At 33.1% G+C, this 12,784-nt stretch overlaps 1 protein-coding gene across 5 annotated transcripts in view; it reads left to right on the top strand.

Annotated features, from left to right (window-relative positions):
* Prp40 (pre-mRNA processing factor 40) overlaps positions 1-11,530 on the top strand; it is a 406,566-nt gene extending 395,036 nt beyond the window's left edge. For all 5 annotated transcript variants that reach the window (XR_016548451.1, XM_090394274.1, XM_090394270.1 and 2 more), the window contains one exon: positions 11,361-11,530. Coding sequence is in view for 4 of the 5 variants with exons in the window: in XM_090394274.1 (XP_090250400.1) it covers positions 11,361-11,453 (93 nt within the window). In the remaining variant the exon portion in view is untranslated. The remainder of the gene's footprint in view (positions 1-11,360) is intronic.
* The last annotated feature ends 1,254 nt before the right edge of the window (positions 11,531-12,784 follow it).

Here is a 12,784-nt window from a genome sequence, read left to right as displayed (position 1 = left end):
GCTAAGAGCCACAAATTTACTTTTTGGAACATTTTTAAGGGCAACATCAAAAGCTTCCTTAATATCAATGCCACGAGTACTATCTTTTAATGCTATTAAATCTAATAATTCTTCTTCTTGTGTCACTCCATCCTCAAGAATGAAACGAATCAAAATTGCTAATTGTGGTTGGTCTGTAATGTCATTTGATTCTTTTGTTTTTGAAAAATTGAAAAATTAAATTAAAAACAATAGAAAATTAAGAAAAATTATATATATTTTTTTATTTGTTAGTTGAGCTGCAATAAAACTTAAGAAGAGCCACATGCGGCTAGTTATAGGAGTTAGGTATATCATTCATGTTTTGATTCTATTTTGAGAGTTCTACTGGTTTCTCCTATATATATATATATATTGACAAGCTGCAACTAATTTGGTACCTTCATCTTTAGTAGATGTAAGTTTGAGGACTAAAATTTTGGTTAACATAAATGTGCATTTTATGTTCAGCCTCCTCAGTATAATCGCAATTCTATATGTGTGGTATATTGAAGAGAAGTTAGGCTTTTCTGCACTACAGTTCACTGTATTTGGAAGTGAGCATTTTGAACAATTTGATTTGAAATAATTTGGTTTGTATTGTACCCTGTGCAAAAACAGAACTTTAAATAGTGCTGAGTTATGTTTGGGTACCTTGTAGCCTGATTAAGCATATGAAACAGAAAATTTGTAATCTTTTTGTTTTAGAATTAGATCTAATTTTATTTCTGATGTCAACGATGTGCTATTTTCATTAGTAAACCATTGAAGGTAACTTTTTTTATTTGCTACTATAGAAATCTGGAAGCCGTAGTTGTTTATAATATAAACACATGGATTGTTTTAGAGTTTTATTTTTGAATAGATTTCTTCATCTATAGGTGATTCAAATTAGATACTTATCTGAGCATTTAATGTGAATTTTCATTCATATTAGCATTCTCTGTGAAAATAAATCTTAAGTGCTATATGAAATGTTACATAATCTATACCAGTTTTGCTGAGATTCATTTCATTAGCATGAAAAAGGCCATAAAGATTACTGAAATAAGTAATCATCCAGTTTTTGTATTATTTTTTGTTGTTGTTGAAAGTTTTTTCACTTGGGTATACTAGTGAAATACCAAGTAATTATATTCTTCGCTTCATCCTTTATCCAAGTGTAAATAAACAAAGTTTGTGCATGAAGTCACTTCATGACTGGGCTACTTGTATATAGAAATATGACTCCCGCATTACTTCAACCTTGGTATCACTTCTTGGTCTGGCTCCCACTGATGAGATCTCAATAAAGGTCGAAACCAGTCTGGGTAGTGGCCCTTCCCATAATTCATTGCATTATGGGATACCAAGGCAATTGATGTGATGTCACTAGCCTCTATATACAAGTAGCCCAGTTGTGAAGTGATTTCATGCACAAACTTTGTTTGCTTACACTTGGATAAAGGATGAACCTAAGAACATAATTTCTTGGCATCTTTAATTTATATTATTATTATTATTATTATTTAAGTTTACTGAAATGTAAAATACTCAAAATACAGCTTTTGTACTTAAAATGTGCAGTATAATAACGTTTTTTTTTTTTGTTGTTGTTGTTTCTTCAGTACTCCCCACCTCCATGTAGAGCATTTCTGTGCAGTGAAAGGGACCTCCAGGTGATCTGGTCCTTTTAATTTTTCATCTGGTACTATTGTTTTCTTCCCATTTTATTCATTGCTCTGCTTCTCCTGATTCTCTTTCACTCTCCTGTTTTCCAGACCATGATCACCTGGGATCCACGGCCTAGATGCCATGTTTGCAATCTGCAGATATACAGAAAGGAGGATTCTGGTAATATTGCACTGCTTTGAAAACTTCTTTGACAGGATTGGTGAGGATAATTTCACTGCAAGAGTAAGTCTCTTTTTTTGAGGATAGACTGAAAGCTTGCTGCAGTGCTAGCATAGTATCTGGAATAACCCTGTTCTTCCACTTCTAAGCACATTTATGGTTTGCTGGATAGTGAGTATACACGTGTGGTTCCTTCTTGGGTGAGAATCTCTGGTACTGAACCCAAAATTCTGAGCAGGAACTTTATTCTGAAATTTTTAATGGCCTCACAAGGCCTAAGCTGAATACAGATACCATTGATACATCATCTGATAACAGATGATGCAAGCACATATCCTTATGAACATGTATAATGCTCTGCATTATGGGAAGAGCTACCCAGACTGGTTTTGACCTTTATTGAGATTTCATCAACCAAGTGAAAAAACTTTCAACATCTATTTGTAATCCCATGTTCTGGTAGACCAGATTTGTCATGTTTCTTGGAGGCATCATAGGATTGATAAACATCTTCAGAGATGTGCTCAGAAACAGATCAGCTGTTTGCCTGAAGTAGAATAACTAGCAGTCGCCTGGGACTGAATATACTCCAGGTAGTGGTAGAACTTGAATTTCTTCTGTCTCATTAGCTAACTACTGCTCATATATTTGGGGGGGGGGGGGGAGCACCCAAAAATTCTTGACACTGTCTAGAGGAGAGCAATGTGGCTCATCTCATCATTAGATGATCTCTCTCTTTCAGCTTTGTGTCTATTCTACAGGTACTTCAATGAACATTACTTCACTGAACTGGCAACCATCATTTCTCCACTTTCTGTTGCAACTATTAATACAAAAAACAGCAGCTGCCCAGCTCCTCTTTACTGTATAACTTCAAACACACCAAACTTGCTTTCCTCTTCATCTTTTATTCTATCTTCATCTGTTAGGAGACGAGCAAAAGAGAAGGAATGTTTAGAACAAAAAATACCAAACTTTTTGGAGGCTGTAAATACTCATGTTTATAAAATATGCTGAGATAGGCTTAGATCCAAAAGCCTACTCAAGAAGAGAAAAGTGATCATGTGTTTTAGTAGCATAAAAATTCACAAAATTATCTTTGCTCCACTTCAGAATGGCTAGAACATCCAGTGTTAAAAGCATTGGCCATAGAAGATCGTGAAGTTCATGTCATCTGAGTAATACAAAGTTTTATAAATGACGAAGAAGAGCAGAGTATACTGTCATCAGCAAAACTATGAATAGGATTGGATATTACTGATGGAATGTTACTGATGTATAAGAGGAAGAGTGTAAGTGAAGGCACAGATTTTGGGTGCTCTAACATTCGTGGAAAAAATCAGATGAGAGGGTAAAAAAAGAAGCAGTAGCAAAAAGGAGAGAGACAAGAAAACGTTACAGAAAAGGTTGGGATAATTATATTAGTAAGTAAGAAATATATAAACTGCAACCCAAAATCTAGATATTGGAGAGATAGATGACCAACAATGGATAGATCATTGTTATAAACTCTGGAAAGGAAATAAACAGCTTACTCTTTAATGGTAATAGCATTACTATTTAAAAGTTTTTAGAAAATGTAACTAATAATAGTCTCCCAAATAACGTTACATCAGAAGAATTAAATGAAGCATTAAAAGAAATTTTAAGTGCCTCCATAACACAATCGGAAGAACAACAGTATATTGTGTCCTTTGATTGGAAAAGAACTGAGTTTGATTAGCATCTTGATGAGAGGAATCTATATGGGCTTTTTCATTTGAATGTGAGTTAGTCAATCTCATATGGAGGTGGCAGGGTTTTTTAATTCCTGGAAACTCGGGTTTTTCATGCCGAGATAACCCATGAGAACACATACACACACGACTTATAAACACTATATAGTAGTGTAGAAAGTATTTTACCTTGGGTATAATAAATGTTAAAAAATACCAAGCAATTTTAAACCTGGTTTTACTCCATTTCCCAAGTAAGCAAACAGACAAACAAGTCAAGTTTGCGCCTGCAAGTGATGCAAGTCTAGCTGATCCTACAGGTAGTGCAAGACTAAGGCAACTTGTGGTAAAGGTGGCATAAGCTCTGATCACTAATCTTAATATTTACCCTTAATGCCAAAACACATCTCCAAGGAGAGGATGTATGATGTTTTGTATTAAAGACAAGGGGCCACTACCCAGACCGGTTTCGACCTTTATTGAGGTGTCATCAGTGGGAGCCAGGCTAGAAATACCAAGATTTAGTAATACAGAGCTTATAAGTATTTTACCAGAACAAGTTACCATAAGATGTTTTAACCTTATTAAATAAAAATCTCCGGAGGAGATATAAATGTAGAAAGTATTTTACCTTGGGTATAATAAATGTTAAAAAATACCAAGCAATTTTAAACCTGGTTTTACTCCATTTCCCAAGTTTGCTTACTTGGGAAATTATTATTATTTGGTCTTTCACCTGAAAATGTTGTAACAGTTTTTGTCAAACTACTTATCAGGAGATTGCTGTTACTCGTAGCAGTTGAGACTCTCTCTCTCTTACATAAACGGGTCTTCTTTGTTTGCAGTGACAATAGAATTTTTAGAAGGTGATCCCATGTTACTTTCATCATATCCACCCTAAAATATGTTTTTTCCCAGCTATATTCATTGCTAGCTATTACAACAGTGTTAACTAACACTCCTTTCACTGGTACTACTGCTTCCAATAAGTAAAAGAGCAAGCTACTCTTCTTATTTACCATTATTCCCAGCTATCCAATACTTTTAACTGACCATCCAGCCAGTCAGTTTCCTAAACATACTGGATAACTGAGATATCTTTATGTTAATTTTTTATAAACATCAGAGGGGTCATAACCATTTGGATTATTGTTCATGATCCACTGTGATACCTTATTAACACTCTGCCCAGAGTGTTGCACAACTGGCCCAACTGATTAACTAATTACTTATCTATATACATACGTTAATCTCATCTAATAGGGCTGTGGCCTTGTTGACAAAGTAGTTCACTTACCGTCTACATTGGAATTCTACCATAGATGTGGGTGTTTGTGACTGTCTTTAGGCGAGAGTGAAATTTCATCACCTGATGCAAGACCATCAGCTCATTTACTGGAGACCTAAAGTAGCTTTAAAAAGTTCTTTGTTTGGTCTCTAGAGAAGGATTTCCAGCCTATGTATAAAAGTAAATGAAAAATATAAAATAAATACAATTTTAAAGTCTAGTCGGCGACTAGAGGAAATTTTTCTAAGCCTTTTTTCGACCGGTTCCCAAGTTAGTCGATCTCTGGCACGGGCAAGCAGGTTTTTCCTCCCGGAAACTCGGGTTTTTCGTCCTGTAAACTCAAGAAAATTGACCGTAGAACCCACATTATTTCAGACATTAAAAAATATATTGTGTTAGGGTTAGGGACCACGAGATGGCGGCACATTTGAGCCGTCTCTCTTCACTGCGTATCGCTTAATTAGTGATAGCCTTGGGCCATCTGTCTCTGATTGGGTACCAGTGGAGATTGAACTGCCCACTCAGTCTCCAAAAGTTAGATAGGGCTAAATGGCCTCGCCTACTCCCGTATACGGGAATAAAAGGCGTTAGCTGTGTTTTTTTTTTTTTTTTTTTTTTTTTTTTTTTTTTTTTTTTTTTTACAATTTTAAAATAAATAAATCCTGAGTCCACCCATGGTACTAATATATTATAGCAGTGGTGGCGAACCTTTTTATGTCCACGTGCCAAAAGTTTACAAATCGAATTGTTGACATGCCAGCACGTGCCAAAAATTTACAAATCAAGTTGCTGACGTGCCCGGCACATCAGCATCTAATTAATTAACATTAATTAATACAAAATTAATTGCAGAAATTTATTGAGACAAGTTTAAAAATTAATATAGAATTTCATAATAATGAACACATAATTTGACATACACATTGTCGTATACAAATCAATATTAACCTATTATCAATTTATTAATGAGATTTTTGCTGTTGTACATTAGATGCCAAATGCTTTATATCAGGTTCATATTTTGTCACTTTAAGTAATACACATCTTAACTAGATTCATCAGTCATTCTATTTCTTAAACTGTCTTTTATAAAATTCATTTAAAAAAATGACTCACAAGCATATGTAGAGGAGAAAATTGATAATATAGCCATCGCTAGTTTTTTTTAAACAACAAAAGGTTTCAGGAATGGCATTCCAAGATCTCATTATTTCCTCTTTTGCATTATTTTTAATTGCCCCCAATAATCGATCATTTTCCATTATTTCCAAGTCATTTCTCAAATCGACAAACTTTCGTTTCCATATAGAACTAGATTGAAAATCAATTACTTGCATTTCTATATCTTCCAAATTCAGCCACTCGAAAATCTCCAAATTGAGTTTATCTGTTGATGTTGTATTCGGTTGCAAAATAAATATTGATGTCTCTGCAAATTGCCTGAACTGCGTAAATCTTGAAGAAAATTCGTTGATTATTGACTGAATAACTGTAGAAAACTCTTTTGTCAATTTAACTTGATCTGTTTTTTCATGGGATTCTAGATCTGCAAAGACTTTTTTTTGTATTTGGAAAATATCGGAAGGTATTGGAAATGACATCACGATTAAAAATTGGTAATTTAGCTTCAAATGATTTGATTAAATCAAACATGACAATAATTGTCTTGTTAACACCTTGCAGTTTAACATTTAATTCATTTAAATGTAAATACAAATCAGTAAAAAACATTAATTTCGAAAGCCATTCGACATTCATTAATTGATTGTATTTTTCAATGATTTTCTCATTATGTAAAAAAAGTCTGACTTCATCTAAACACTCAACAAATCTTTGAAGAACTTTTCCCATGACTTAACCATCAGACGTTGTTGTACATAGGTAAACCATTGTACACTGAGTTTACCTCACTTAATAATTCTATAAATTTTCGTTTATTTAAAGCGCATACCGATATAAAATTGACCAATTTTGTTACAATGCTCATATTATCTTCCAGTGGCTTGAAACTAGCCTTTGCGCATAAAACCTGATGTATAATACAATGAAAACCCAGAACCGAATGTCCAATATATTTGGTAAATAAATTGTCGAACCCATTTTCCTCTCCAGTCATACTGCGAGCACCATCAGTAGTTACTGATGCAATTTTGGAGAGATCTATATCTCTTTCAGCAAGTGCATTTACAACTGCGTTGCAAATATCTATTCCTTTTGTTGTTGCTAATGATGTTAAACTTATCAATTCTTCTTTGATGTTATTCCCAACACAGTAACGTAAAAATTGCTAAACGAGCTGATCCAGTTATGTCAGTACTTGCATCAAGACAAAGAGAAATTAAACCAGAAGATTTTATATCTGTTTTTTGATGATGAGTTATATTTTTAGCCATTTCTATGATTCTATCTTTCACCGTGTTTCTAGCCAAAGGCATATCTTTTATTCTTTGAATAATTTTTTCCTTGTTTTCAAAATCTTCAAAGAGAACTGGTGTGCATTTTAGCCATGCTTCTTTTATATATTCACCATCACTAAAAGGTTTCCCATGTTTAGCAGTTACATTTGAGGCAAAAAAATTAGCAGCAATTATATTTGAACGACTGCTGATAAATTTCATTAGGGTTGTTGACTGGATATTCCTATTTTTAATTGCCCGAGCAATAAATTCTTTCTGTTCGTCCTTGCTTTTCTCAAGGAGCGATGTATGGTTTGTCTCATAATGCCGTTTTACTGACTACGTTCTGCCCACAACTGTCCCGGAACATAAAATGCATATTGCTTTATTGTCTTTATTAATCATGCCATACTCTTCAGTCCACCAGCTTTGGAACTCTCTACTGCTTGACTGTGATAATTTTCGTTTTTTATTTTCACCTGCCATGTTCGGTAGAACTGTAACAAAATAATTCACAACTTAAATCAAATGCATTTTTTATAGTTTCAAAAAATCAACATTTTATTATATCCCTAAATTAAATTATCTTTATAATTCCCATTTACAGTAGCAAAAACAAAACATTGCACATATGCAACAATAATGCACTTGCCACCTTATTTCTGCCTACTGGCTGATGCACGGTGTGAAATGCATAATGAACGCACGTGCAATTAGAAAAGGAAAAAGTCAGGGAATCCTAAGGATCAGTCGCTCTCAATACTTTTTCTATAGACTGTATTTTTATTTATTTTTACTGTATTAGAGGGTTCAGTCCCAATGAACTTACTCATAAATACCGTTCCCATTTTTTTAAAGTTCATACATTAAACTAACATAAGTATTAATATTATATAAATTAAGTTGATATTAAATCCAACATTATTTCAAAGCCGACTACAGTAACTATAGATTTTTGTGGGAAATTTGGCAAGTGCATTCCCGTAAGATCTCTGGTCAAATTTCGCAAGAAACGTCTATAGTTTCTGTAGTCAGCTTTGAAATATTGTTGGATTTAATATCCACTTAATTTATATAATTTTGTATCGCCGATGTGAAGGCTTTTGGCTATTTCTTTTAGTAAATAAGTATTAATAATTAATTATGGCATAATCATAAAGAGTATTAATACGCTTAATGTATATGGTGTAGCATGTCGACAAATATAAAAGTATGCATTTAAATTAGTTATCAATCACAGGACTAATGCTACAATATTGTAGTTTCCTTGGGCCAACATTATTCAGTATTAAAATTGATTATTGCATTATTAAATTGATTTTAATGATGTTGGTTTGAAGGGAGAAAAAAAAAACGGTAGTGAGAAAAATATGTTTAAAAATATTTATAAATATTGTAACTCACCATAGAAGTCAGTAGAGCAGGGGAAGCAGCAGAAGGAGACTTGTCTGCGAACGCTTACCATCGAATATAACTTAACTTGCCCTCGCGTATAACTGGCACCTCTGATTTCACTTTACGAAAAAAGACATTAAAAGGTTTTGCATATATACCTCCCACACAGAAAACAACATGCCCTCTCCAACAGCCATTATATACTGTAGCTGCAAGAAAAAAAAATAGTTTTATTGTATTCCTGAATAAGGTACAGAGGCTTTGCAGTCTGTGTAATATATTTCTCAACAAATAGTGCAATTAGAGACAGCTGCAATAAAAACGGCGCCTAACTAATGAATCACATGTACCCCTCTCACAGAAACTACACTGTATAGGCAAGCAAAACCATGTGTTGCACCGGAAACACAGTATCTAACTAAAACTATTGTCCAATTTTTCAATTACATGAAATAAGTGTTTGTGTGATTGCATTTGAAATTCTCGATGTCATTATGACAGATCACAAAGGCTAACTTCAAATAAAATTCTACCACGAATTGAAACATTCCATATAATGCTTGTGTGAGTTTCCATTCCAGTTCAAACGCAAACAATGCAATAAAAACCAATCATGGGTTGAAACTTTGTGTGAGTTGAGCCCGCCGGTAATGAGAAGTTCTGTCCGAATGATAAACAACACCCTGTCGTGAATGTCTTAAAACTAAGAAATATATAGTGAATGTTGTTATGACAGTTGCAGATGTTATGGAATTCGGTTGAAGAGAATTAGCATTTCAACTCAAAAATTGTCGGTGCCATTTGTCTTTCGGTCACGTGATCTTTTGTTAATACCGCACCAATCAAATTCATGTCTTCATAGCTGCTCTCTCCGGTAAAACAAAATTTAACTTGTAGGTATTTTAACAATTAAAAAAAAGGCTTAATAATTTATAAGCGTATAAAAGGATATCACACGTGAATCGTTGACGTGCCAGCAAAATTCTAGGGCGTGCCATAGGTTTGCCACCACACTAGAGAAGGGTTTCCAGCCTATGTATAAAAGTAAATGAAAAATATAAAATAAATACAATTTTAAAATAAATAAATCCTGAGTCCACCCATGGTACTAATATATTATAGTATACACACACACACATATATTGTCCATAGCCATAGCCAATAGCCATACAGTTAATGACCCATCAAGCTGCAGATCGTTCATACTGGATGCACTCACTGCTCTGTGAGAGAAAAATGTAGCTGTCACCCACTTTCTTTACTGCACAGAAACTTAACTTCCATTGGTGCCCCCCCCCCCCCCCCCATCTTCCCCATAACAATAAATTTCATCAGTCAGTAACCTATGACACTCTTTCAGAAGTTTATAGACTTTTTTTTATATATCTCCTCTTAATCAGAGTCTGTACTCATAATCTACATTCCATAATCCTGATATAATCTTTGTTATTCTTCTTTGCAGCTTTCCACAGTTTCTTTATTCCTTCCAAACCTAGAGACCAAATCTGCGCACAGTAGTCTAGGTGTGCTCATAAGAGCTTTGTAAAGTGGCAAAATGACTTCGTTTTCCTTGCATGTTCATTTCAACATCGTAATTATCCACTGAGTTGTATTTGCAATGGGACCTCTGAACTTCAGTTTCATATCTACAATGATTCAAGATCTCTAGCCTCATTAGTTTCTTGTGAGATAATCTCACCAATATATGCTGTTGGAAATCTCATCATGCCAAAGTGCATAACTTTACACTTACTAGCATTGAATTGATAGCCATATTTGCAAATGATAATCATTTGCTAATTATTATAAAAATGAGAAATTTGCTAAAGTATGACCTCCCTTACCTATGCTGAAAAAAAAAGCATACTTATTTTTGAAAATAATTAATATTTATGCATATGTAGGTTAGTCTAATCAATCATTTAAACAGGATATAATCCAGAGTTAGCAAACAAGTATTTTTGAAGGGCAGAAAAATTCTAAGGAAGAGATACATTGATCAGCTATCAGCTAACGCCTTTTTATTCCCGTATACGGGAGTAGGCGAGGCGAGATACATTGATATGTAGATGAATTTTATATGAGCCCACCCATGAAAGGTTGTTAGCCTATAGGCTAACAACCTTTCATGGCAATGAAATTGATCTGTCATTTAAAGATATCAACAAAACTCCTGTATCTATAACAGGATTCAGACCTGCACCCTGTTGGTTGGAAAGTGGATATGCTGACCAATTGATGTAGTTATGACCGCTTTTCTGAAGACCAAGGCATAAGAGCAGATCAAATAGAATCAGAATAATTTGAAAGGGAATTTTTGATTTAAAAAAAAATACTAGTAATTAAGTCTTTATTCTGTATGCTGTCATAATATTGTGTTTATCTTCTTAAAATAAACCTATAGTGCCTTTTGATCCCTGAAAGGAGTATGCAGCATTTTATTTATTTACTTTAAGGAGCCAATAGGCAACTGTTCTCAGCTTCTTGTCATCACTGGGATTTAGTACATTCTCACTGTGCTAGATAAGTGGTTTCTGCATTTCTTTGGAATCTACTTTTGAAAATTATGATAAAGTGAAATGCAGTGCAAATCAAAGAAATATAAACTTAAATTTCATTGCAATCAGTACTTTTCATGTCTGTAAATATAAACTTATTTGTAAGTATTTTTGAATTGTATAAAATACTTTGTAATAGTATTATATTGCTATATAGGTTTGGAATTCATCTGAGAGTGACTTGAGTGAAGGGGAATTGGAAAAGAGAAGACATCTCCTGCTCCAACAGTTGGCTGCTCATCAGTCTTAGTAGCACTGTTTTGATTAGTCTGCACATTGCTTTTGTTTTGTGAAATACAGTAGTTAATAAAATAATTTTTATGTTAATGGTGCACTTTTTCTTAAAGATTTTTACACAAATGAATTTACTTTTATTGTGTTATTTCTAACACCATTTCTCCATTTTTTAATGAAAATACCAAATTTTTATACTTCTATATACACACAGTTTATAACATATTAGTATCAGCTAATAAAGTATTGGTAATCTATTATAAAATAACTTTGTTGTTACCTTATATAGTTATAATTATGTAATATCAGTGAGTTAGAAAGATGGCTGACCCTGAAAAATTGAACTTATTATTCACAAAATTAGGTTGCATTTCATAAGTAGCTAATCATTAGAGGTTAGTCAGATATTAAGATTGTTAATAATCAGTGGTCAAGTTGATATTCATATTCTTTACCATGAGTGCAGAAATACTTAGAATGTTTAGCTAATTTATTCTGAATTTTTGTTTGTTTTAAATCCATTTCAGGGAAGCTCGTTAAGGCTGTTAAACTAAATAAAAAATAAACAATATCTAACAGCACTGAGACATTTGAACATGCAGACAAAAAAAAAAAAAAATTTACTTTGATAAAGACTGAGAACAGATGTTCAAAACTTATTAATAGACTCATTTGGAAGAACGGTTGATCAGAAATGTGGAGCTATCTTATAGATTTTTTTTAAGAATGCATTCCTCTAAATGACTAATATGTGTAAAGAATCATAACATACTGATATAAATCAGTTACTTTAACATAACAATGGTTCTATTTTTTGTCAGAAATATGTTACTTTAAGCACACATATTTATTTAAATGTTTGTGTACACAACAAAACATTTAGGTTGTGATATGCATATTAGAAAACTAACAAACTACATTTACAGGGGAGTAAATGATCCAGTTTTTGTTGTATAAAAGTAATAGAGTAAGAAAATAATAATAAACAGAGGCAACTGTGGTTATTTTTGTTATAAATTAGTAATATAATTTTTAAAAAATGCTAGAATTAAGCTAACCCTTCCTAAACATCTTGGAAAAAATCATGTATTATTTTTTTAGTAGTATAATTATATAAAGAAAATCACTCTTCTGAATCTAGCAATAAGCTATAATTCCATCAACAACAAAAATAAATTAATCAATAAAGTGATTGTCTTTCAAACATGGATCCACTTTGCTGACATCATCTATTTCCTTTGAATCTCTCTTGTCATGAAAATATTAGTGTATAAAATCAGAAGTTTTCATAATGGCTTTAATTCTTCCACCTTAACATGAGTTCCTTGCAAATTATGTACCCAGACA

Source organism: Typopeltis vanoorti, chromosome 6 (genome assembly GCF_054136105.1).
Source record: "Typopeltis vanoorti isolate ZY-2024b chromosome 6, IOZ_Tvanoo_1.0, whole genome shotgun sequence".
NCBI classification, from domain to species: Eukaryota; Metazoa; Arthropoda; class Arachnida; order Uropygi; family Thelyphonidae; genus Typopeltis; species Typopeltis vanoorti.
This window is presented reverse-complemented; position numbering and strand designations above follow the sequence as displayed.